Raw genomic sequence first — 23368 nt, forward strand, 5'->3', positions numbered from 1 at the left:
ATGAACGGCTACGGCTCCCCATACCTGTACATGGGCGGCCCAGTGTCGCAGCCGCCGCGGGCGCCCCTGCAGCGCACGCCCAAGTGCGCCCGCTGCCGCAACCACGGCGTGCTGTCCTGGCTCAAGGGCCACAAGCGCTACTGCCGCTTCAAGGACTGCACCTGCGAGAAGTGCATCCTCATCATCGAGCGGCAGCGGGTCATGGCCGCGCAGGTGGCGCTCCGCCGGCAGCAGGCCAACGAGAGCCTGGAGAGCCTCATCCCGGACTCGCTGCGGGCTCTCCCGGGACCCCCGCCCCCGCCGCCCGGCGATAGCGTCGCGGCCCCTCCGCAGCAGCAGCCGCCGCCTCCGCAGCAGCAGCCGCCGCCTCCGCAGCAGCCGCAGCCTCCGCAGCCGCCGCCGCAGCCGCCCCGTCCGGCGGAGCTGGCCGCCGCCGCTGCCGCCCTGCGCTGGGCCTCGGAGCCGCAACCTGGGTCCGGGCTGCAGGGGCAGCTCTCCAAGGCAGGTAAGCACAGAGCGGGCTGAGGGTGCGTGGCCGCGGGCGCGTGCGCCGAGAAGAGGGAAATTGAAGGACTTTGGGGGCCAGTCTCCGGGTGGGCTGCGTTGGCTTGGGTGGGGCGGGGGTGTAATTGACACAGCTCGCTCGTCTTCTCGGAGAGTGGGGCTTGCTTCCTCCGCTCCCGTCCCCTTAGATCCGGTGCTGCTGAGTGGGGAAGAGAAAGTTTGAAACTCTGCAACTCCGGCCAGACCCTAACCACCTGGAGCCTGGACAAGAGGCGCCCCCTGTTCTCAAACCCTAGCAGGATCAGCCGCCAAGATGTCTGGCTCCTTGACAGCCTTTCTCAGGCATATAAAAACAAAGAGGCGACTTTAAAATAAAGAAAAGAGGCGGCACACAAAACCCCACCACGTACAATTCAGGGCCCTAGCGGGCTTTTTGCCTTCGGACGAAGTCTCGGTTTTAAGGCGTTGGGACAAATGGAAAGAGGCCGGTTTAGGGCCAGTACTGTTAGCAGGGATGAGTGGGATCAAGGGCATGGAAGGGGTTTGAGGAGTCTTGAAGGCGTAGCTCTTTCGAACACTCTTGGAGACTAGGATAGAAGCCTCAGCAAACCCAGAACCTTTCCATGCGGGGTTTCTGGAACCCAGAATTATCGGGAGACCATATAAACTCGGGAGCGATGGCATTAGGGACCAGGTAGGGTCTCTCCGTAGTGTGGCGTGGGGAGCAGTGAGGGTGAGAAAGACAAGGACGTGGACAGCCAGAAGAAGAACGAATCTCCTTGGGGGCGGGGGAGGGGAGGAAGTAGCCACCTACAGAAAGGCTAGAGTCTCTTCGATATACTCCCTTGACATCTCTCATCTCTCGAGGTCTTCCAGGAAGAAGATGGCTTTTTAATATATTAAACTGAGCAAAGAAATTTACTCGATAGGCTTGATGGTCCTGGCGAGTGGCCTGGGGCTGCAAAGGTAGAGGGAACGAAGAGAAGGGACAGGGGATAGAGAGGAAGGATCAAATCCTTGTAATGGTCTCTTTCTTTTCTCCCACTTCCTCCCTCCTCACTTCCAGAAAGGAAGGGTAATTATCGTGGTTGAGTTCGGTTTCTCCCGACTGCGAGTTCACTTTTGGCACATCCTGGGTTCCCCATACAGCGGCCCTGCTCATGCCTCTCCAAATGCCTCTCCGAGCTTCTTTTTCTTCACAGAGATCAGGATGAAAGTCTGTGAAGTCTTTTTTTGATTTTTTTTTAAGCTTCTGCTACTTCCTGGCTTTGAGTTTGTGCATAAGGTCTTGTCTTCCGAACGCTGGGACAAAATATGGGACAAGAAAAAAACGGATGCGTTCCAGGAATTGGTGTGCCCTAGGAAACAAAAGATTCAGAGATGCCTGTGGGTTGTACTGGGATTGGGGAGGGGAAATCATAAGGCCCTCTAAGCTCTCGGGAACCCAGCGCTATACTTGCTGCTCCTTACTCCCCCCACACAACTATCAGCACAACACAACAGCACCGTAACTGGGCCTAGAAGGGGCTGTCACATAACATTACCTTGGAGGCAGGTCCTGACTTGGATAGATACTGAGCAGGTGTTAAAGGTCAAGTTCTACTTCATCACACAGCAAAGAACCATTTTGGCCTAAAGTCAGTTTGTTTGAGGGACTGGACCAATCATTTTATGAACAAAGGAGTGGGAAATTCATCAGAGATTTTCCAAAGGTATTTAGTACTGGACAGTACCGTTGCATTTCACCAAGTTAACGACTTGAATTTAACTCTGTCTATGGATAATATTTCTATTTTTTTCTGGTCAAAGATGGTTTTACTGCTGGTTTGAAGAAGCAGGAGAGTTTGAAAGGCCCAGGACACAGAAATTACATTTGAGTGATAACTTCCCTTAGCCTTTCATTTTCATGGTTCCCTAGCTCAGTAACCCTCAGGCCAGAGCAACAATCCACCTCTCTGGGAATTAATGTTTATCTCCCTTTGAATTCAGCCCTGACTGTGAGAAGTAACTGAGACCCATCTTCCCTTAAGGAGTGCAGGTTCTGGTGATCTACAAACCCACCTCGATGTCTGATCTTCTTCCTTATATCGGGATTCCCTGTGTTCAATTTAGAATATGGATTTGATGGAGCTGGAATCATTTAGTCTTAACTACTCCTTTTATTTTAACCCAGAAGGAAATCAAGGCCCAAGGAAGGGAAATGAACTCTCCAGGGTATGGGCAGTTTGTGGCTAAAGCAGGACTTAAATCCGTGTCTGCTAAATTCATTTTTCTTCCCACTATGCCACATTGACTCCCTTTAAACTCGGGGAGGACTTTTTCGATCAGAGGAACTGCTTCTAAGAGCCTCACCTTCGTACAAAATTGAAAAGCAAAAACCAGGAAAGAAAGTAGCAACAGCTACAGTAACATAATTTATGGGACTCAGTCTAAATTATTCTAGAAAAAGTATCAGTCTAAATAAATCAAAACTCGATTTAGTTTCTCCTTCCCCATGCCCCCTTTCCTCCCAGACTAACAAAGTTAACCTAAGAAGTAAGGGTCAAAATTCTGAAGTGGAGAGTGACTACAATAAGTGTAATTGTTTGCGTGTCCCTGGGAGGAAGGCTTGAGAAGTAGGTTGGACTGTTTGAACAATTCTTCATAATGACAGGAACGAGTTGGTTTCCATCTGAACCGTCATACTACTGCGTTTACATTTTCACATCTTTGGTTTTAGTCTTTCCATCTGCTGCCCTTGCTAAGTTCTGAAAAAACTGGGGAGTAAAGAGGAAGCTTTCCTACTATGCTTATCAGAATATGAATTCTCTGGCCTCTTTTTCATACACAAAGCCAGACTGAGGCATATGTCAGAGAGAAATGCCAAGATAAAAATATTTGTTGTGATATTTATCATACAAAGAGATGCAATATGCACATATAGCTACATGTGTGCATCTGTATATGTACCAGACCTGTGTCTTTTCAGAGAGGCCATATCTGCTATATCCTTATGTGCTATATGCCCATTATATGCTTATATATTCATATCTATCTTTCTGTGAACTAGGTCTACAGCTATGATGTACATATATGCGATGAACTCATTTGATATATGCATGGGCATCTTTATAACATAGCAGAACAGTATATAAAGTTACATGCTAGATTTTCCACAAACAGATACACAGGATATCATATGCTTTTGTAGGTCATGTAAATTTCTCCTGCTACTTCCTTCCTTTCCAGCTCCCAGAGTCAAAGACCCAGTTGTCCTTTTTTCAGGGCAAAGGATCCCTAGAAAGAGAACGAACAGCTGTGGGGGAAGAAGCATTTTTTTTTCCCCTATCAGATACAAATGCAAGCGAACAAACACATTGAGTCTCTCCCCCCGCTCCAATTCCTTGAGAAAGGCGCAAGGCTGTTAAAAGACTACATTTGCAGGGCACCACCGAAGAAAAGTCTCCCAGTTCAATGGCTGTATTCCCTCTGTGCCAAACCCCATTTCTGTAGCCAGAAGAGACTTCTTCCCTTAATTCTACCTCCGAGATCACATAGAGGTATTGCTGCTTGTAATACAACCAGTAGTACTTTGGGTACCCCTTCCGCTGTGGTTTATTATTCAATTCAGCAAGCGTTTTTCAAGGTTTGTTATCTTCAAAGCTTTATGTTTGGTGCTGGCTAGATGGTTAAATGGATAATTTTAATATTCTCGTCAGGCTCCAGATATAGGCATTCTTTTTGCTTTTCATTTTTCCCACGAAGCGTGAGCCATTTTCTACTCTTCCTCTTGCTCTTCAGAGGCAACGTAGAGTGAAAAATGTCTTGGACTGGGAGTTGGGGACCTGGGTTCTGGATCTGCCAGTTATGTGGCCTTATGTAAGTCTCTTCAGGTCTTCATTTTTATCAGCAAAAACGAGAGATTTGGATCTAGATCTTTAACGTCTCTTGCAGCTCTAATATTGCATGATCCTACTTTTTGTTATTTTTGAATTACTACATTTTGACAGAGTTAAAGATTCATGAGCTCAGGATAGAAACTTATTTGACTTAATCTCCTGCCCTTTAACTTCCAATTCGTCCCACCCTCCTCACCCACAAGTAAAATATAATATATTTTTTTTGAATTTAAAGAAAGAAAAAGCTTTTCACAGATCTCTTAAAAACCAGCTGTTAGTGTGTCTGAATGAACAAACTCAACCAGCTGAGCCAGCCATTCAGGATTTGGTGTCAGGAGGCAAGCAAAGATAAGGGTCAGAGTTGGTTAAGGTGAGATGCTGAGGTTACACATTCCTCTGTGTTACCCCCATTATCTTGTCTGAATTAGGCAGCTCCCACATCCCTTCTCTAGGAGAGAAGGAAGAACTCTGGAGTGGAGAAGATGGGGAGATCTATTTGAATTCCCTCTTAACTTGTACAGTTTTACACAGAGAGCAAGAAAGTCATAGAGGCCAAGATAAACAGAGACATAGAAGAGAGAGAGAGACAGAGAGAGAGAGAGAGAGAGAATGAATGAGGGAGGGAGGGAAGGAGGGAGAGAGACAGACAGAGACAGAGACACAGACACACACACACAGATTCTTTAAGAACATTTGGGAAATAAAATTCCTCAAAATGGAAAGAAATATTTAAAAAGCTGATCTGCGTGGTGCAGTGGAGTTTCTTAAAAAAATTGGGTGAGGGAAGGTTTCTATCTCTGTGAAAAGGTTTCCTCTTGTGTGTTTGTGAGATTAAGGAAAGAAGAGGACCAAATAACAGAGAGTGGTTTTCTTTCTACTCTCTGTGCTTGATCTTTGAACCTCAGAAATATACAACCTCCCCTCCTTTTTTGGTGGAAGGGAGGAGCTTTCTTAGAGTATGGCATCTGCAGATTAAAATCAGTTATTATGGGTACTGATAGGTGAAACCAACCTTCCAGGTAATTTAGGAGAACAGGAAAATGGGGAAGAGAATTTGAATTTTTAAAAATTAAGCTTTAAAAATATTTGGAGAGGAGTCATATACAGGGTAGGTATAGATTTTCCTTTACTATTGATATCATCATTCCTTTCAAAGCACTACCACATAGCTGCTCAAGAGGAACCAGATATAACACAAACTCTATACATATCTTTTTGGTAAACCCAAGAGAAAAGAGATAGGTGTGTCTGTATCCTTTTTTGTTTATGTTGGAGGGGACCATTGGTATAAGGAACTCTCCAACTTGTATCAGATAGTGCAATCTAATAGTTTTAGAGAATTCCCTGGGGCACTGAGGTCCTTACTTGCCTAAAGCAACAGCCAGTATTTGGCAGAGGTAGGATTTGAACTCAGGACTTCCTGACTCAGAGGCTGAATCTCTAATCACCATGCCAAAATCTGGCTAGAGCTAAATCTTGATCGATAAGGGATGGAACCTGCGATTTAATTGGATGTAATTGGACACCAATTTAATTTAATTGGATACCAATGCAGATAGACACCTCTATAGTTTTAGAGAGTTGTTTGGAGCACCAAGAGTTTAAGTGACTTGTCCAGGGTGGCAGAGAATGGAACTTGGACCCAGGTCTTTACATTCATATCCGTATGTATGTATTTTCTATGTCGCTTTAGATAAACACATCTATATCCAAACATACACAGTTGTAGAATGTAAGTTTTTTTAAGGGCAAAGATTTTTCGGGTTTTCTTCGTATTCCCAGCCCCTCGAGTTTGAGAATCACTTTATAAATGTTTGTTGAATAAGTAACAATTAGTGTTAATTTAGTGTTTTTCACACATCACTTCTGTAAGTAAGTAGTGAAGATGATGTTTTAGAACTTGAGGAGAAAGTGACTCCCGGAGGAGATATGGTTCTCACGGAGTTAAAACGCTGCTAGGTAGCAGAAAAATAAGGACACAACCCCCCAAGCCCAGGTCTGCTGAATTCAAGTCCAGGGCTTTTCTTTTCTCACCGCACCAAAGTGTGGATGGCTTGCCAGACTGAGGATGGGTTGGCTGTTGTCTCTCCGGAAATCTTGGTTCCTGCGGGATCTGGCTATGGGGTGAGGGGATAGGATACCCGGATCTCTGCTGTAAGTAGGTGGGGGAAGTCAGAGCCGCGCGTTCAGAGCTGCCTTCTGCATCACTTGGGGTTAGAATAATCTTTTCTATCTATGGGAGTTGGAGGCAAGGTCACTCAAAGCTGAAGCAATTTTGCCACTTATGATAGTCCTCCCTTTCTCCCTCCATTTTTTCTTTCTTGTCCCAGGTATCTGGGTTCCTCAGTCTGGTTCAGCGTATGCGTGTGTGTTGGGGTGGAGTGGCAGGACATTGCATTTATGGAGAAGCTGCACCCACTTGCTGAAGAGATACTCTTCCCCCGCCTTCAACTCGGTTCCGCTACCCTACCGGAATCTATCTTTCTTCCTTTCTTTCTTTCTTTCTTTCTTTCTTTCTTTCTTTCTTTCTTTCTTTCTTTCTTTCTTTCTTTCTTTCTTTCTTTCTTTCTTTCTTTCTTTCCTTCCTCCCTCCCCCCTTTCCTTCCTTCCTTCCTCCCTCCCTCCCTTTCCTTCCTTCCTTTCTTCCTTCCTTCCTTCCTTCTTTCCTTCTTTCCTTCCTTCTTTCCTCCCTTCCTTCCTTCCTTCCTTCCTTCGTTTCTTCCTTCCTTCGTTTGTTTCTTTCCTTCCTTTCTTCTTTCTTTTCCTCTCTTTCTCTTTTTCTTTCTCTCTTCCTCTCTTTCGGCTTTTCTTTTCACCATCTTCATTTACAAATATATCCTTCCCCTTGTAATAAACTCTTTCCTGAATTTCGATTGCTGAGCCATCCCACTGAAATAGAGGGGCTCGTCTTGTAACCACAACTTCTCAGAACACGCTGAGTGTGAGTTGCTCGTCTTCACCCCACAATTCTCCTCCCCACCCCACCATCACTTTGGTGTTATAGCAAGATGGAGGGGGGGCGGGGAGAAATGCTATCAAGGAGCCTGTTCTCACACTGCAGAGAATAGGGGATGAGTTGGAGAAGGAGAAGAAGAAAGAAGAGCGAATTTCCTGTATCTTAGAAACTCTGGTTCTACTCCTATCCGGGAAAGAGAAACAGAAATAAATCCACCCCCCGCCCGCCCCCGCCCCTTCGCAGCAGGCTATAAATCTGGCGGATAGCATTGCTATTGACTCATATACCCAACTTTTCTTTCTCCTGATAGATGAACTCCTCGGTTTAAAAGATTACAGTAATCACAGGAGGACAGTGTAAATCGAATCTGATAGCAATAACTTTCGGGGAAGGTCAGGCTCAAGTGAAATGTTACCAAGCAACAGGCATTTTGTTTGCAAAATACAATCAAAGAGCATTGATGAGAAATTCTTCCCTGCCAGCCAGTCAGCACTTTCTACTAACAGCTTTACAGGGGGAAAAGAAGTAAATCTTCATAAATCACTTTCATCGGAGCACTCGCAGCCCCTTTCTGGAAATGTTGCACTTCTTCATAGATGGGGAGGAGGAAGTAGCCCCAGGAGAGAGCCATTTGTCTTCGGTTCTCCCTCCCTTCCTTTTTTTTTCTTCTTTTCTTTCCTTTGTTGATATTTTTCTCCTTGTTTTCTCCCTTCCTAATCGCACAGAATCTCAGAATTGGAAAGCTCTTCAAAGATCATCTTGCCCAATACAAATCAGCACAAGAATCCCTTCTACAACGTTGACAAGTGACTATCGTAGACTGGTTATTGACTTCTCGTTAGTGAGGGAGGAACCCACTAAGCTGCTCGGACTTCATTTGGCTTTTAGATAGTTCTCTTAGTAAAAGCTAGCGGGTGCATACATACATACACATGCAAACTTACACATATGTGTGTATGTATATCTTTACACACACATCTCTCTTTAAGGTTTGCAAAGTGCTTTACAAAAATTAACTTATTTTATTCTCACAGCACCTTTAGGAGGTCGATGTCATTATCATTATTATCCCCAATTTACAGATGAGGAAACTGTGGTAAACAGGTTGGGTGATTTGCTTAGGGTCTTGCAACCAGTAAGTGTCAGAGATTGGATTTGAACTCAAGTCTTCTTGATTCCAGGTCCAGCATTCTATTCACTGTGTCACCTCACTGCCTTACATCAATTGTAAAGCTCCCTCTTTCTAATCTTCGCCCATTGTTCCAAGTCCTGTTCTCTGGGCCAAGAAACATGTCTAATACTCCTTCCACATAGCTCTTCAAAATCCACTGTCTTCCCTTCCCTTCCCTTCCCTTCCCTTCCCTTCCCTTCCCTTCCCTTCCCTTCCCTTCCCTTCCCTTCCCTTCCCTTCCCTTCCCTTCCCTCCCCTCCCCTCCCCTCCCCTCCCCCTTCCCTCCCTCCCCTCCCCATTCTACTCCTCATTTCTTTTATATCCTTTTCTCTCTTACATTATCTCTCTTCCTGTCTTTCTGTTTCTTCCTTTTCCTCAGTTTTTTTTAGTGGAACAAGATTGGCCATTCAACTGGAAGCTGTTTTTTGAGGTGATAGCAATAATAAAATTGATTGCATCAGTAGAACTGCCCATTAAAAATGATGCTGTAGAGGGTTTAAAAATCACCTCATATCTCTAGTCTATACCAGGTGAAATTTACTTGCAGGGGGGCAAAGCCTGGCTACTGAATTAAGGGCAGACATCATATTTCTCTTACTGGAAAAGTGACAGCAAATAAGAAACTAACTAGAAAGTGGAAGGAAAAAAAGACAGCTCTGAATTTTTCTGATGATTAGATAGGTTCTTCAGTACTTCTCCCTGCCCGCCCTTAATTGCTGCTCATTGAAAAATGTCTCTTTCAGATTAAAGGAAGAGAGGACAGACACTGGAATTTAACTTTTGAGCAGCATGACTGGGAATGCACTGTGTTTGGGATTTTCCAAGGTCTGTTATTCCAAGCCATTCCTTGGCTGGGTCATTAGTCAATATTGGGTGTCAGGAGCCATCCTTTCCTTTAAAATTCACCAAGGCTGCTATTCTTATAATAACATAAAAAAGGAATGAGAACTGTTTACTTTTCATTTTCTCTTGGATAGTTGTTCTCATCTTCTGGAAAGATTAGGATAGGTGATAGGGACTGGACCAGTGATTTCACTGATGTAGGGAACTTCCCAATGAGGAAGCTTTCCCTAACAAGTGCAGCTCACCATCTTCTCTGCAACTAGTGGTCTTCTAACAGCGGTTCTTAGCTTTTTTTTTTTTGGATCATGGGTCCCCTTGGCAGTCTAGTGAATCCTATGGACCCCTTCTCAGAATAATGTTCTTAAATGTATAAAATAAAATACATGGGCATTGCATTTATATTGAAATGTATTTACAAACATATGTTTTAAAAAACCCAACAATAAATCCACAGTCCCTAAGTTAAGAATCTTTGTCTTAAAGAATTCCCTTGAGCACTGTGACTTGTTTAGAGTAACACAGTATGTATCAGAATTTGGAACTAAACTCAGGTCTCAGTGGCTCCAAGGCCAGCTCCTATAGTACCTCTAATATGAGGCTTATTTCCCATAGTGATTCTTGTTATCAAAAAGAAAAAAAGCCTAACAAGGACTGAGCTTCTATTTGAAGTCAGGCTAGGGAGTTCTACTGCTAAAAACCCCATTTTGTCTGTTGCACCCGATTGATCCCCGCTAGACATGCATGTGCAGGGGTGTTGTTGTTTTTAAATGAACTCCTGTTGAGAGGAGTGTTCAAGTGAGGAGGAAAGTACAATATGCATTTTAAGCTGCTTGATATGATTTCAAGGAGAAAAAAGGCCATTGACTTTTGAGTGAAGGAACATTATTGTATGTACCTGTATGTTTGCATTTTCCTTTGGAACTTAAAAGGTGGCATGTTTGTATAGACTTGATGGAATATAGGACATAAAAATACTGCATTTTGTGGTAGAGAAATTCCTGTTCATGCATATAAATGGAGAATTTATTGTAAATATGCTCTGGACTTTTTCAAGATGGTTGAAATGAACACCTTGAAACAATTATAAAAAAAATACCAGCAAGGTTTTTTTTTTTTTTGGTTTGAGGTTTAAAGCAGGAAAAATCCTCTGAAGAAAGTTTGAGTTTTACAAACTGTAACCTGACGCAGTCATTTGGTGTGGCTGGGTTTTTTGTTGTTTTCTTAGTCAAATAGCCTTGTAGGTGGAGACTGGTTTGGGGCACATCTATTTACCTATTTTATAAAGCTTTAACAGGTTGGAAACAAGGCATATAAAGTATTATCCTCAGTAAAAGTTTACCTTTAAAGGAAGATCTATGTGCACATTTCCCTTACAAATCTATATCTATCAAAAGGCCAATGTGTCATCATTTGGACAATGAAAAACATTTAGACTTAAAATGAAGGATTCAGTCAAAAGTCAGGCTATTTTAAAGTAGCTAGATGTGTAGTGTTGTATGGAGAGAAGATTTGGAGTTCAGACTGTTGTTTTTTTCATTTTTCCTTCAAAGACAGAATACCTTTTCTATAGGTACAATAGGGCTGCCAATTTAATCTTCACTCCTCTCCTTTTGTCATCATGGTTTTTATTTCCATTTTACTAATTTTTAATTTTTAAATTTATACCCATTGATTGCTCTCATCTCAACCTTTGTGCTGAATGAAATCCAGAAGATTTTTAAAGCTAAAATGATTTCTATGAGGTCCCTAACCCAGGGAGTTTACTTAAGAAAAACTTCAGTGGAAATCAAGAAATTTGATTTAAATGTTTTATTCAATTTTCTGTCACTACATCCTGAAAGTTAATGCTGAAATTACTTATAATATTTACAAGAGAATAATTTAATGTGCATTTGGTTTAGGCACAATGATAGCACAGATATTAGGCATTGTAGCATAGCAAACGGAAGTAGAGACTGAACCTGTGATTTCATTGTCACAGGGAACTCCCAAGTGAGGAAATTCCATTTACTAATGCAGGTCAGCACACAATCAGTATGTTAAAAAAGCAGGACTTAAACCCAGATATTCCTGGTTTTCAAAAGCAGCTCTCTATCTCTTAGACCATTCTGTCTCTCATAATGCAGCAAATGTGCAGTGAGACAGTATTCTTGAAGTGTTAACCCATCAGGAATGAATGTCTAGGGTAGCAGTCATCCTTGGTGAAAGAGTATAATTTCAGGGCTGATTTTGTTCTGTTCAAATATTCCACCTTCCCCACCCCAACATCAAGGCATCAACAGCCTTGGGGTTTTATGGGTATTTCATATGCCTGGGCTTACCTGGTGGAATTTATAGAGGCATCCTAGGATGTGAAATATCTAGAGGGATTCCCTAAGAGTGCCCTGTCAATTTCCTATGTAATTCTCTTAATTCTATAGATAACTCAAGCTCAACTGGTTCAAATACAGGGGATTTGAGCTTGTCAAGTCCATGGAACTCAGTTGCAGTTTCATAACTGTTGGCTGCAACCTTAACACTGGTCAGCTGTGTTGCAATTATATGTCCTTAGTCTCAAGGGAGACCAGATGAGAGAATGTGGATGGATCAACACAAACCCATCACCACTATTTGAAAAACATCTGAAAGGCTATGCTCCACTGAACACAGCAGCAATATCATCTCTGTGGATAAAGAATGACTTTTAAACTTTTAAAAAAAGGAACTCAGAAGGCAGCTTGATATATTTGTGCATAGAGGTGCTTATTCCCCTGTTTACTAACCTACAGAACTCAAAGAAAATATGTGGGGCAAAAATGGAAAATGCTGTTATCCTGCTAATGTCGCTCATCCTTTTCTTTAACAATATTTCATTTCCCCCTCAATTACATGTAAAAGCAATTTTTAACATATTTAAAAAGTTTTGAATTCCAAATTTTATCCCACCCTCTTTCTTTTGCCCTCCCCCGTCCCTGAGAAGTTAAAAAACCTGATATATGTTATAGGTGTACAATCATGCTCATACTTTTCTACATCTGGGGTACAGCTTTTACAATCTTTAAGAATAGCTCCATTTCCTTGGAGGGTATATACATACATTATAACATTCAGATGAAGTTTCAGATAGAATTCTAGTAAAATACAGGTATTTACTTCCCATTTGCATAATATTTTCTAAACTTAACTTCTTTTTTTCAGTGTGTGGAGACAGGGTTGGGGTGTGTGGGGAGAATGTTTGTTGAAATTTTCCATGGAAAACAATGAATTTGTAGGTAAATTTTTTCTCAAACTTTCTTTCCACATGAGCGATTTACATAAGAAAGAAAAAAACACATATTTTTCTTAGGAACTCTTAAAAAAAACACAACTAGCTGAACTTTAACCTCCTTCATTGTTCTTATACTTTTCTAAGAAAAAAATCTTTGCTTCTTTCTATAGGAAGAATCATCTCAGGCTTCTCTAAATTCTTCCTGCTCTTATGATATATACAGTTTGTTTGGTACTTAGGATCATAGATTTAGAGCTGGAAACTTTGTGGCCATCTACTCTAACTTCTTAATTTTATATAAAAGGATGTTGAAGAATAAAGGGGTTGAGTGACTTAGCCAAGGTCATATAGATCAGAGACAAAACCAGGATTTGGATCTGGGTCCTCCAGTTTCAAATTCTGCATTAAATCCCCCCTGCCCTCCAAAACAACATGGTGCTCTATATTTTGGTGAGCACTTTAGGGTTTTCTGGGCTTATAGACCTGGAGCTGAAAGGGATTTCAAAAGTCCTTTAGGACATAACTTTCATTCTCCAGAGGAGGAAACTGAGGCCCGATGGCCTGCTCTAGATCATACAGGTAGTAAATGTCAGAGGTAGAGTTTGAACCCAGTTCCTTTGACCATAGACTCAATGCTCTTTTCCTTATACCAAGGACCCCTCCATCTCTCCTTTCCCTAACCAGATTGTAAACTGCTTGAGGTCAAGGGTCATGCATCCTACACATAGCGAGTACTCAAATATTTGTTGTTGATGATAATAGTAGGAAGGCTACAGTTGATGGTATAGTGGATAGAGAGCCAGGCCAGGAAGACCTGAGTTCAGATTTGGCCTCAGATACTTACTAGCTGTGTGACCCTGAGCAAGTCAGTTAACCTTGTTTGCCTCAGTTTTCTCATCTGTAAAATAAACTGGGGAAGGAAATGGCAAACCACTCCTGTGACCCAAATAGGGTCACAAAGTGTCAGACGTGACTGAAACAATTAAACAACCGCCACCACGGTTAAATAAGAAAATTGCCTCCCATGTATGGGGAATTTTGATAAAGTTTACATTTACATAGTTACCTGAGGAATGTATGGGGTACTTGATTCTCCTCCCTCCAAATTCCAATGAGCAGAGGTCACATCTGGTGCTGGGTGTAGGGAGATAGGTATAAGCATGTATAGAGAACCTACTTTGTTCCAGGCAGTCTGCTAAGTGCTTTACAAATACTACGTATCATTGATCCTCATACCAACCCTGTGATGAAGATGCTGTTTAAATCCTCATTTTACAGTCGAGGAAGCTGAGACAAACAGGTTAAATGACTTGCCCAGGGTCATATATGTAGTGAGTGTCTGAGTTGAGATTTGAATTCAGGTTTTCCTGTTTCCAGGCCTGACGCTCTATTCACTGTGTCCCTTAGATATCTCAGGCTCATTTCAGTATGGTCCTAGGACATCATCAGGGCTCTCCTGTGTTAAATATGACAGCAATATGGTAAATAGCTCTTTCATTTCATGTAGAGAGTTAGGACTCCTGAAAATGGAAATTATACACAGATGATTAAGAATGTAGACTTTTTTTTTCTTTTTGAAACAAGGACACTGAATTCAAATACTGTATTAGCCGTTAGTGGGAACACCAACTTATGAGGGTCCTCCCATGGAATGGTAAATGTCAGGCCTTTTTACCAATTTGTTTTACACACTGAATGTACCAAAGCCACTCCTAGAACCCTCGAACCCTAGATCTGTTTGTGATTGAGCAGCCAAGGAGATCACCATTACAATCTTGGCTTTTATGTATCTAACCAGTTTTTTTCTGAAATTTGTTTTGGGATGAGTACGTGTATTGGATTTTTATTGTGAAGGCATGCTCTTGTGGACTAGGAACATAGCATCATGGAACGCAGAATCAATGTCAGAGATGGTAGATTCATATATGCAGCATATATCTCCTTCCGTTGTGTTTTATAAGGGACTGTTGGATTTAAAAATCATACTTAGGTAAGTCCCGTACTGGGAGAACATTAATAGTTATGGGATCATAAGATCATAGAATTTAGAACTTGAAGAAATGTTAAATGCCATCAAATCCAACCCTTTCATTTTACAGATGGGAAACTGAGGCTCAGAGACATTAAATGACTTGGTCACGTTGCTGATAAGTATCTGAGGCAGGATTTAAACCCAAGAAATGAGCACAAAATATGTGAACTTATAAAAGGGAGTGCTTTAATGAAATTTTATTGTGTAAATATTTATATCTTTATTTAATTATATTTATATTTACATCATGAGAAAGGCAGCATGCCACAGTGGATAAAGAGAGGGTTGCCCTTGGTTTTTGATGGTATATCATCATAGCTACCATGTTCCAATTCATATTTAGTATGTTCTAATTTTTTGTGTAACATGATCTAATTGGAATAGGGAACTCCTAGTGTGGAAACCCTTTTTATTAATGCAGATCAGCAACTCTTCTGCAACTTATAGCCTTGGAGAATTGAATGGGGGCACCAAGAGGTTAGGGACCCACAGTCCATATGTATCAGGACTTCAACCCAGGTCTTCCTGGTTCTAAGCCAACTCTCTATTCTGTATGTCATGTTGCCTTTCAATAGGCTCTAATATTTTTTCTGTAGTTGAAGATGACTTTCAAAAAAAAGCACTCTTTCAGCATAAAAGACAGTCATAGTGTGTTATTGTAAACAAGCCAATCACAGCTTCTCCTTTCTAATAGTTTTCCTAGAGAAGATTGTGCCTTTTGCTCTTTGGAATTATTTGATAGTATTAACTTGGCTACTATTTTAATACACCGCAACTGATTTACTCCTGTTGAGGGTTTCTTTATAAGCCAATAATAGCTTTGATGAGACTCTTACAATCACAGATTCAGATTGGAAAGGGACCTCAGAGGCAATTTTATCCAACTCCATCATTTTAGAAGCGAAGATACTGAATTCCTGAGAGGTTAAGTAACTAGCATAAGGTCATGTAATAGTTAAGAAACAGAGCTAGGATTCAGACTCAGGCCCTCCACTCCTTCCGTTGTACTTTTCAGTGTAAATTGAAAAAAATGCTTTTGTGTTTTCCACAAATTGTTACAGAACAATTTACAAAAAGTCATCTTATGTTCAAATCAGGTAATATTTGCAAAGGACACTTCAAGCTTTAAATCTCTCCCATGTTTCAGTTCTGTCTGACTCTTCATGACCCCATTTGGAGGTTTTCTTGGCAAAGATACTGGAGTGGTTTGCCATTTCCTTTTGCAGCTTATTTTACAGATGAGGAGCTAAGGCAAACAAGGTTAAGTGACTTGCCCAGGGTCATACAGCTAGTAAGTGTCTGAGGCTGGATTTGAACTTATGAAGATGAGTCTTCTTGACTCCAAGTCTGGTGCTCTATCCACTGTGCCACCTAGCTGCCCTACTCTTTTTAAATGTCAATTATTATCATTATTCTTACAGTATCACTATCCTGTGGCCCTTGAATAATTGACACAATTGTTTAATTAACATATATCCTTTCATAAGAAGATACTCGTTCTTCAGGATATTATGATGTAGGCCAATAATGGTGACATCTACAACAGTAATGACCTTGCATCCCAATACTTTCACTCAATTGTGAATATCAATCACTTTATGCACTCTTGTGCAACTGTTCATTGAATAGTAAAGATGAAAGACAGTGGTAGGACCGTGACTTGTCCTATGGCCTATTTTATCTGAATTTCATCCAACATAAAGATGAGAAGGATATAATAATAATAATATTTGTCCTATATGTGTATGTATATATGTAGGCATATAGAAATATGGAGACCTAAGAGAGGAGATCAAAATCAGTTGTGAATGGTGAAAACTAAAAATAAGTAAATTAATTAAAACTAAAAATAATCGAAGCTCCCCCTCCCTATCCTTACTATATTATGTCTCTATCCCAGACTTGTGATTTATTTACCAAATGCATCATCTCTTGGGTTTTTGTTTCCAGACTCTCTTGACATGATAGCCTCTTTTTCTGCTTCCATTCATCTTCATCCAAATATTTTCTCTTCATTTTCTACTCTAGTTCTCTTTTGCTCTTCCCCTACTTATCTTGGGTTTTGACATCCTATTAGCCATTTTCTTGCTGTGTTTTTCTGATCCAAAAATTATGTGACCCTGGGCAAGCGTTGTCAATGTTTTGGGCAAGTCTTCAAGATTATAAATTGGAAAAATAAAAAAAAAATGCCTACCCACAGAAAAAATCAGTTGTGAACAGACCGATATACACATCGTCTCTGTCATTCTGTCTGTTACTGGCATTATTATCAGAGATGGCTTCAGAGCCCCTCCGGAGGACGAGCTTGATCTTAATATTTTTATTCAAAATATACCAAAATTAGCCATCTGTGCAAGAATTCACAGAACGTTAAGTTTAAAATAATAATATCACGATAGTGGCTTATTCGGGACCATTTCTATCCAAACTTTATTGAAAAAGGTGAACACAAAATGTTTTTCTTACCACTACTAGGGCTGCTCCTACAGCTAGTATTACTTCTGTCATTATGGCAAGCCCCTGTCTGTGCTGGGAGTTCTTCCACTTCTGTAGATTACAATTTATCTATAATTTCGAACTTGAGAGCATTGCCTGAACCTTAGAGAAGTGGCTTGCTTGACGTCACACAGCTAGTCAGTGTCAGATGTGGGGTTTGAACCGAGGCCTTTCCGACTCCCAAGTCTGGCAATCGATCCAACATGCTTCCAATGACAGTAATAATAGCTCGCATTTATAGAATGATGTCCAATTTTCAAAGTGTTTTCCTCAACTTCGTTTTCTTTTTTAAAAAGTCAATCAACAAGCATTTATTTTCTCTCTTTCCTGTCACTGACCAACGATGACAAAAAGAGAAAATTTAAACCTGTGTAACAAATATGCATAGACAAGCAAAACAATTTCCCATATCGGCCATGCCACAAAATGTATGTTTCATTCCACATTTTAAGTCTATTACCTCTCTCTCAGGAGAAGGGTTGTCTCCTTTCCCTTCAGTCTTCTGGAATCTGGGTTTTTTAATATATTTATCAGAATTTTCAAAGTTGTTTTTCTTTATGATGTCTTTATATAGTGTCTTTAAATTTCTTTATAATGTATACTTTGCATCACTTCAGAGAGGGCTGCATTTCCTCTATAATTGTCCTTTTTATAATTTTTATAGCACAATAATATTCCATTACATTTCCACGCCATAATTTGTTTAACTGTTCCCCAATAGGTGGGCACCTTGTTAATTTCTATTTTTTTGCTACTGTTACAAGATCTGCTCTAAATATTTTTGCACATATGAGTCCTTTTCCTATTTCTTTAATCTCTTTGGAGTATATGCCTAGAAGTGGTATTGCTGGGTCAGAGGATATATGCATAGCTTAGTGACTTAGGGGGCATAATTTCAAATTACTTTCCAGAATTGCTGGAGCAATTCTTCCAACAGTGCACTGGTGTGCCTACTTTCCCACACAGCCCATCCAACATTTGTCAATTTCATCAAATCTGAGGTGGAATCTTGAGTCGCTTTAGTTTGCATATCTATACTTATTAATAATTTGAAATGTTTTTATATGGTTTCAACTTTTTTTTTAATTAAGAAACCAACTGACCCCCTTCCATCATTCCTAGCCTAATTTTACTTGCTCTCTAATTCTTATTGTATGCAAATGATTTTTGCAAGTAGCTTGAGAGGCTACCCAAGAAAGGTTTCGGTAAACCTCAGACCTCCCTCTATTTCCTTCTATAGGATTATATTAGCTAATATTTTACATTTTAGAACCTAATGAAGCATTCTGCTAACCAGTACCCACGATAGCTTGATGTAGATTGAATAACATCACATTTCTAATTTTTTTCTGGTTAAAAGCACTTGTTTATTGGTTACAATATTAACTCATGGCAACATGTTTTGCTGAGCCACTGTGCAAATACAAAGATCCAATCAGTTGGAAAAAGCTATAAACAGAAATTCGTAGCAAGTGACCAGTTTCACAGGGAAGTCATTGAGGCAAAAGCACTATTGGAGAAAACACATCACATTTCTACAGGACCTTAAGATTTACAAATCATTTCCTCCACAACAACCTTGTGGGGGTAGATTGGACAAGTATTATCTCCATTTTGTAGATGAGAAAACTGAAAGCACTGACTTGGAGTCCCAGGACCCCACCTCTGCCACTTACTCCGGTGGGGGAATCTCTTCTCTGTGTCTCAGTTTCCTCATAAGACCTCCTGAATTTTGGCTCTCAGATTGGGGGTATCTAACTATCTGATGTCACTCTGGGTCAAATTTTATTTTATTCTATTAGTGTTTACTGAACCATATCCCATCTAGTTGTGTTTACCTTTCCAACAAAAGTAGGGAAAGGCCATCCTAACCATAAAAAAAAAATCTTGCATCAGTTTCAGTTTCGGTTCCAGTTCTAGATCCATGTGCTATCTATGCTACTCATGATCCTATGAACTTGACTTACCTGGCTAGTAAGGGTCAGCTCTTAGACTTGACATCCTACTTCTTCTGATGCTAAGACCAGAGTTCTTACAGGTACACCACAGCTGCCTTGAGGAAATTTGTATTATGTATTCTTAATGTATTTTCTTTGGGCATGTTAACACTAAACTAGCCCATTATGTTACAGGGTTATTGCTGAGAACCTCATGTTGGAAACAAAAAAGAGTAGGTCAGCTTATGCTCATTTTCTTGCCTTGCCCTGGTCTATAACCTTTATAGTTTATCTTCCTGTACCACCACTCCCTTGGAAACCAGAAGAACTGCCTTCGTGGATTGAGTTGCTGGTTATATGGATCAATTTCTTCTTTACACATCATGTAGCTATTCTATCCAGAGCGGGAAGACTTCTGGGGATGCCTATCACAGAGAGAGGGAAACCTGAATTTTGGTCTCTGCTTGGGGGTATCTAACTATCTGTTGTCACTTTGGGCCAATTTTTTTTTTATTCTGTTAGTGTTTACTGAACCATTCTAGTTGAGTTTACCTTTCCAAGAAAATTAGGGAAGTCCATCCTAGCCATAAAAAAACCTTGCATCAGGCACGTCTGTTTCTCTTTAACATCATCAGGAAAAGATTAACCCAGCTGTTCTCTGCTTTTCAGATATGACTGAAGAGCGCCTAGGGGACAGCAGTGCGGCCGACAATACTTCAGAAGTCTACAGTGACAAAGACACAGACCAGAGGAGCTCCCCAGATGTGACAAAAAGTAAAAATTGCTTCACCCCAGAGAGCCCAGAAATCGTGTCAGTGGATGAAGGTGGCTATGCCATTCAGAAAAATGGCAGCACCACAGAGAGCCGGCCCGATAGTCCCAAGTACCATTCTGAGCAAAATCACCTCCTGATTGAAGGCCCATCGGGAACTGTCTCTCTGCCTTTTAGCCTGAAGGCCAACAGGCCGCCCTTGGAAGTGTTAAAAAAAATATTCCCCAACCAGAAGCCAACAGTGCTTGAGCTGATCCTGAAGGGCTGCGGGGGCGACCTAGTGAGTGCAGTAGAGGTCCTCTTATCCAGCAGGTCGTCAGTCACTGGAGGGGACCGAACTTCTGCTGAGTCGGAAAGCCTCGTTTTGCCTTCCAACGGGCACATTTTTGAGCACACGTTGAGTTCCTACCCTATCTCCTCTTCGAAGTGGTCTGTGGGGTCTGCCTTTAGAGTTCCTGACACACTGAGGTTTTCCACCGATTCTAGCAATGTAGTGCCCAATCCTTTGGCGGTCCCATTGCAGCACCCCTTTCCCCAGCCGCCCCGGTATCCCCTGATGCTGAGAAATACTTTGGCAAGAAATCAGTCCAGCCCCTTTCTGCCCAATGATGTCACCTTGTGGAACACCATGACTCTGCAGCAACAGTACCAGCTGAGGTCTCAGTACGTCAGTCCCTTCTCCAGTAACTCTACCGGCGTCTTCCGCAGTTCTCCCGTCCTCCCCACTCGCACGCCCGAAGATCCTCGGATCTCAATCCCCGATGATGGATGTCCGATTGTGTCAAAGCAGCCTATTTACACAGAGGATGACTATGATGAAAGGTCTGATTCCTCAGACTCTAGAATACTCAATACGTCCTCCTAAAGTGGTGCCTGACAGGTGATTAACCAAATGGTATTTACAATGCGTTTGAACTCTTGGGCGCCATGAAGAGGGAAGCTTACTGTCCAACGCTCCTTTAATTATGTGACTTTGCTTGATACTATACCTTAGCAATAAAAACATAATTTATTTAATTTCTTGCACTTCACTGGAAAATGCCAAAAAGCTATATTCTGTGGCTTTAGTGCTAAATGTTGATTGTAAAGGAGATTCTAATGCTAAGTAAGAATAGGCATGGGAAAGCTGGCACTGTGGAAGATTTAGATGGGATGGAAAGTCCCATTTTCCCTTAACTCAGACAACCTGGAATGTTAAATTAAATAATATACTTGAATGCAATTTTGTAAGAGAGGATTCCTCAGGACATAAGGCACGGAAAGGAAGTGGTTCAGTCACAAATGGACTTAACAGGAACATTATATTCTTATGCTAAAAAATCGTTCTTGCTTTTAAAAGAGAGACTGCACTTGAGAATAGAGTTAACTGCTTATGTGCTAATTTAAGCTTTGGACACTTTTTAGAGACAAACACTATTAAGAATTATTCTTTTCACATGGCTAGATCGAAACATGTGTAATGTCGATGTAAAACCAATTAAAGCTGTGGATTGCATGAAATGTATTGTGAAATGAACACAAGATTAAGCATTGTCAGGTTAATGTAGCATGCTAAGGACTCTAGAAAAAAATAAACTAAGGAGATGATCTCGGTTTATGTCATTTATCCCTGTGGGAAGTACATCTTTAAAGATAGGAAGTTGGTTTAAAGGTCATGCCCAGCTAACAACATAGGGAAGGGAATGAATGCTAGTCTGAATTCAGTGAGATATTGCCTGGAAATTATGAAGAACAGTTGAGGGCTACACTAAGAAAAGCAGAGAATTAGAATTCTCTTCCTTCCTTCCTCCTTCCCACTCCCTCCCTACTTCCCTCCCTCCCTCCATTCTTCCTTCCCTCCTTTCCTTCCTTCCTTCCTTCCTTCCTTCCTTCCTTCCTTCCTTCCTTCCTTCCTTCCTCCTTCCCACTCCCTCCCTACTTCCCTCCCTCCCTCCATTCTTCCTTCCCTCCTTTCCTTCCTTCCTTCCTTCCTTCCTTCCTTCCTTCCTTCCTTCCTTCCTTCCTTCCTTCCTTCCTTCCTTCCTTCCTTCCTTCCCTTTTTCCTTCCACCAAAAATGACTAATTTAGAGTCTCCTAGGTACAAAGTATATACACATGGTTTCCCCTACCACAATAGGCACTTAATAAATGCTTGTTGACTGATTGGGTTTGTTAAAGGGAATCCCTTACAAATCAAGCAACTCATTCTTTACAAGTGGGTTTGTCCATAACTCAAGCCACAGACCAACCAAACAGGACACAGACTCAGAAAGCTGAGTTCCAAGATATCTTAGGTCATTAGTCCAGGAGTCCTTCACTTTTTTGTGGGTGATGGACCCCTTTAGCAGTCTGATGAAGCCTATGGACCTCTTTTCAGAATAACATTTTTAAGTGCATAAAATAAAATGCATTGAGTTACAAAAGAATTCTATTAAAATTATATTGAAATATAGTTATCAAAATATTTAAAAAGTTCACAGAACCCAGGTTAAGAACTCCTGATCTAGCCTAGGCTCCTTTATGGATGAGTGAACTAAGGTCCAGAGAAAGAAATAGATTTGCCCAAGGTCACAGGCAGTAAGTTGCAAAGCCTCAAACCTAGAGCTTCTGACAATATGTCTAATGTCTTTTTACTACATCATGATATTGTCTGGAACTGTTTATATTTGGTAGAGCCATGGAGCCATGAGATTAGCCCAGTACCTCAGTTTCAGGACTATAAAAGTTTGCCACACTGAAAAATTGTTTACTTGCGTGTGTGTGTGTGTGTGTGTGTGTGTATGTGTGTATTCATATATATGAGGAAGGCGCCCACCATGTTGGGTAGTATCCCATGGTGAACTTCCAGGAAGATTGGATGGGAAGGCATGGATGGGTGGTGATCTGCACTATTGGAGGGAATACCTACATTGGTGAGATCACAGCTCCATTTGTATATCTGAATATTGGAGAATGTGTAGGTATGAAACCTTGACTATCCAGATATTTTAAAAATGGAATTTTCAAGAAATTATGTTTGGCTAAGCCCATACCAACAGATTCTTTTGCCTACTCTTTCCGTCTTTTAGATCAGGGGTTTTAAATTTTTTGGGGGTGTCATGGACCCTTTTGGTAAATTGGTGAAACCCATGGACCCTTCTTGGAATAATGTTTTTGAACAATTGAGGAAAATGCTAAATTTCAGTTAGAGGTTAGTGGAAATAAAGTAAAATATTTTTTCCTATCCAAACTCACAGACCCCATGAAACCTGTTAACATAAAGGTGGCCCTGGAGCAGGGCAAAATCCTATCAGGGTCTCTGTTTCTAGCTCTGCAAATAAGGATTTTTTCTCTTTCTCTTCAAAATATGGTAAAAGCTTTGTTATCAGGACTGCTGAAGGAGGTAGCATAGTATAGTAGGAAGCAGTGTCACCCTTGTTAGGATATGGTGATGGATTCAGTATGAGCCCATATACAGTTGACCAGAGGTGGAATGGAAGGCAGTCAGAGAATTCCCTTCAGGTTCAAGAAGTATGGTTCTTTATTATGTTGCTTGCATAACACTACTTATGGA

General features: G+C 41.2%; 1 protein-coding gene across 1 annotated transcript; it reads left to right on the forward strand.

Annotated features, from left to right (window-relative positions):
* DMRT3 (doublesex and mab-3 related transcription factor 3) lies at positions 1-20701 on the forward strand. Its single transcript, XM_036737444.1, has 2 exons — positions 1-505; positions 19734-20701. Exons 1-2 carry the CDS (start codon positions 1-3, stop codon positions 20699-20701), a joined length of 1473 nt encoding a protein of 490 aa, XP_036593339.1.
* The last annotated feature ends 2667 nt before the right edge of the window (positions 20702-23368 follow it).

The sequence above is a fragment of the Trichosurus vulpecula genome, chromosome 9, assembly GCF_011100635.1.
Source record: "Trichosurus vulpecula isolate mTriVul1 chromosome 9, mTriVul1.pri, whole genome shotgun sequence".
Lineage (NCBI taxonomy): Eukaryota > Metazoa > Chordata > Mammalia > Diprotodontia > Phalangeridae > Trichosurus > Trichosurus vulpecula.

Bases quoted from the DNA above. Each gene is read 5' to 3' on its own strand.
- DMRT3 (XM_036737444.1), top strand. From the start codon at position 1: ATGAACGGCTACGGCTCCCCATACCTGTACATGGGCGGCCCAGTGTCG. The intron at 506-19,733 runs GTAAGCACAGAG...TCTGCTTTTCAG, and splicing joins GGGGCAGCTCTCCAAGGCAG to ATATGACTGAAGAGCGCCTA.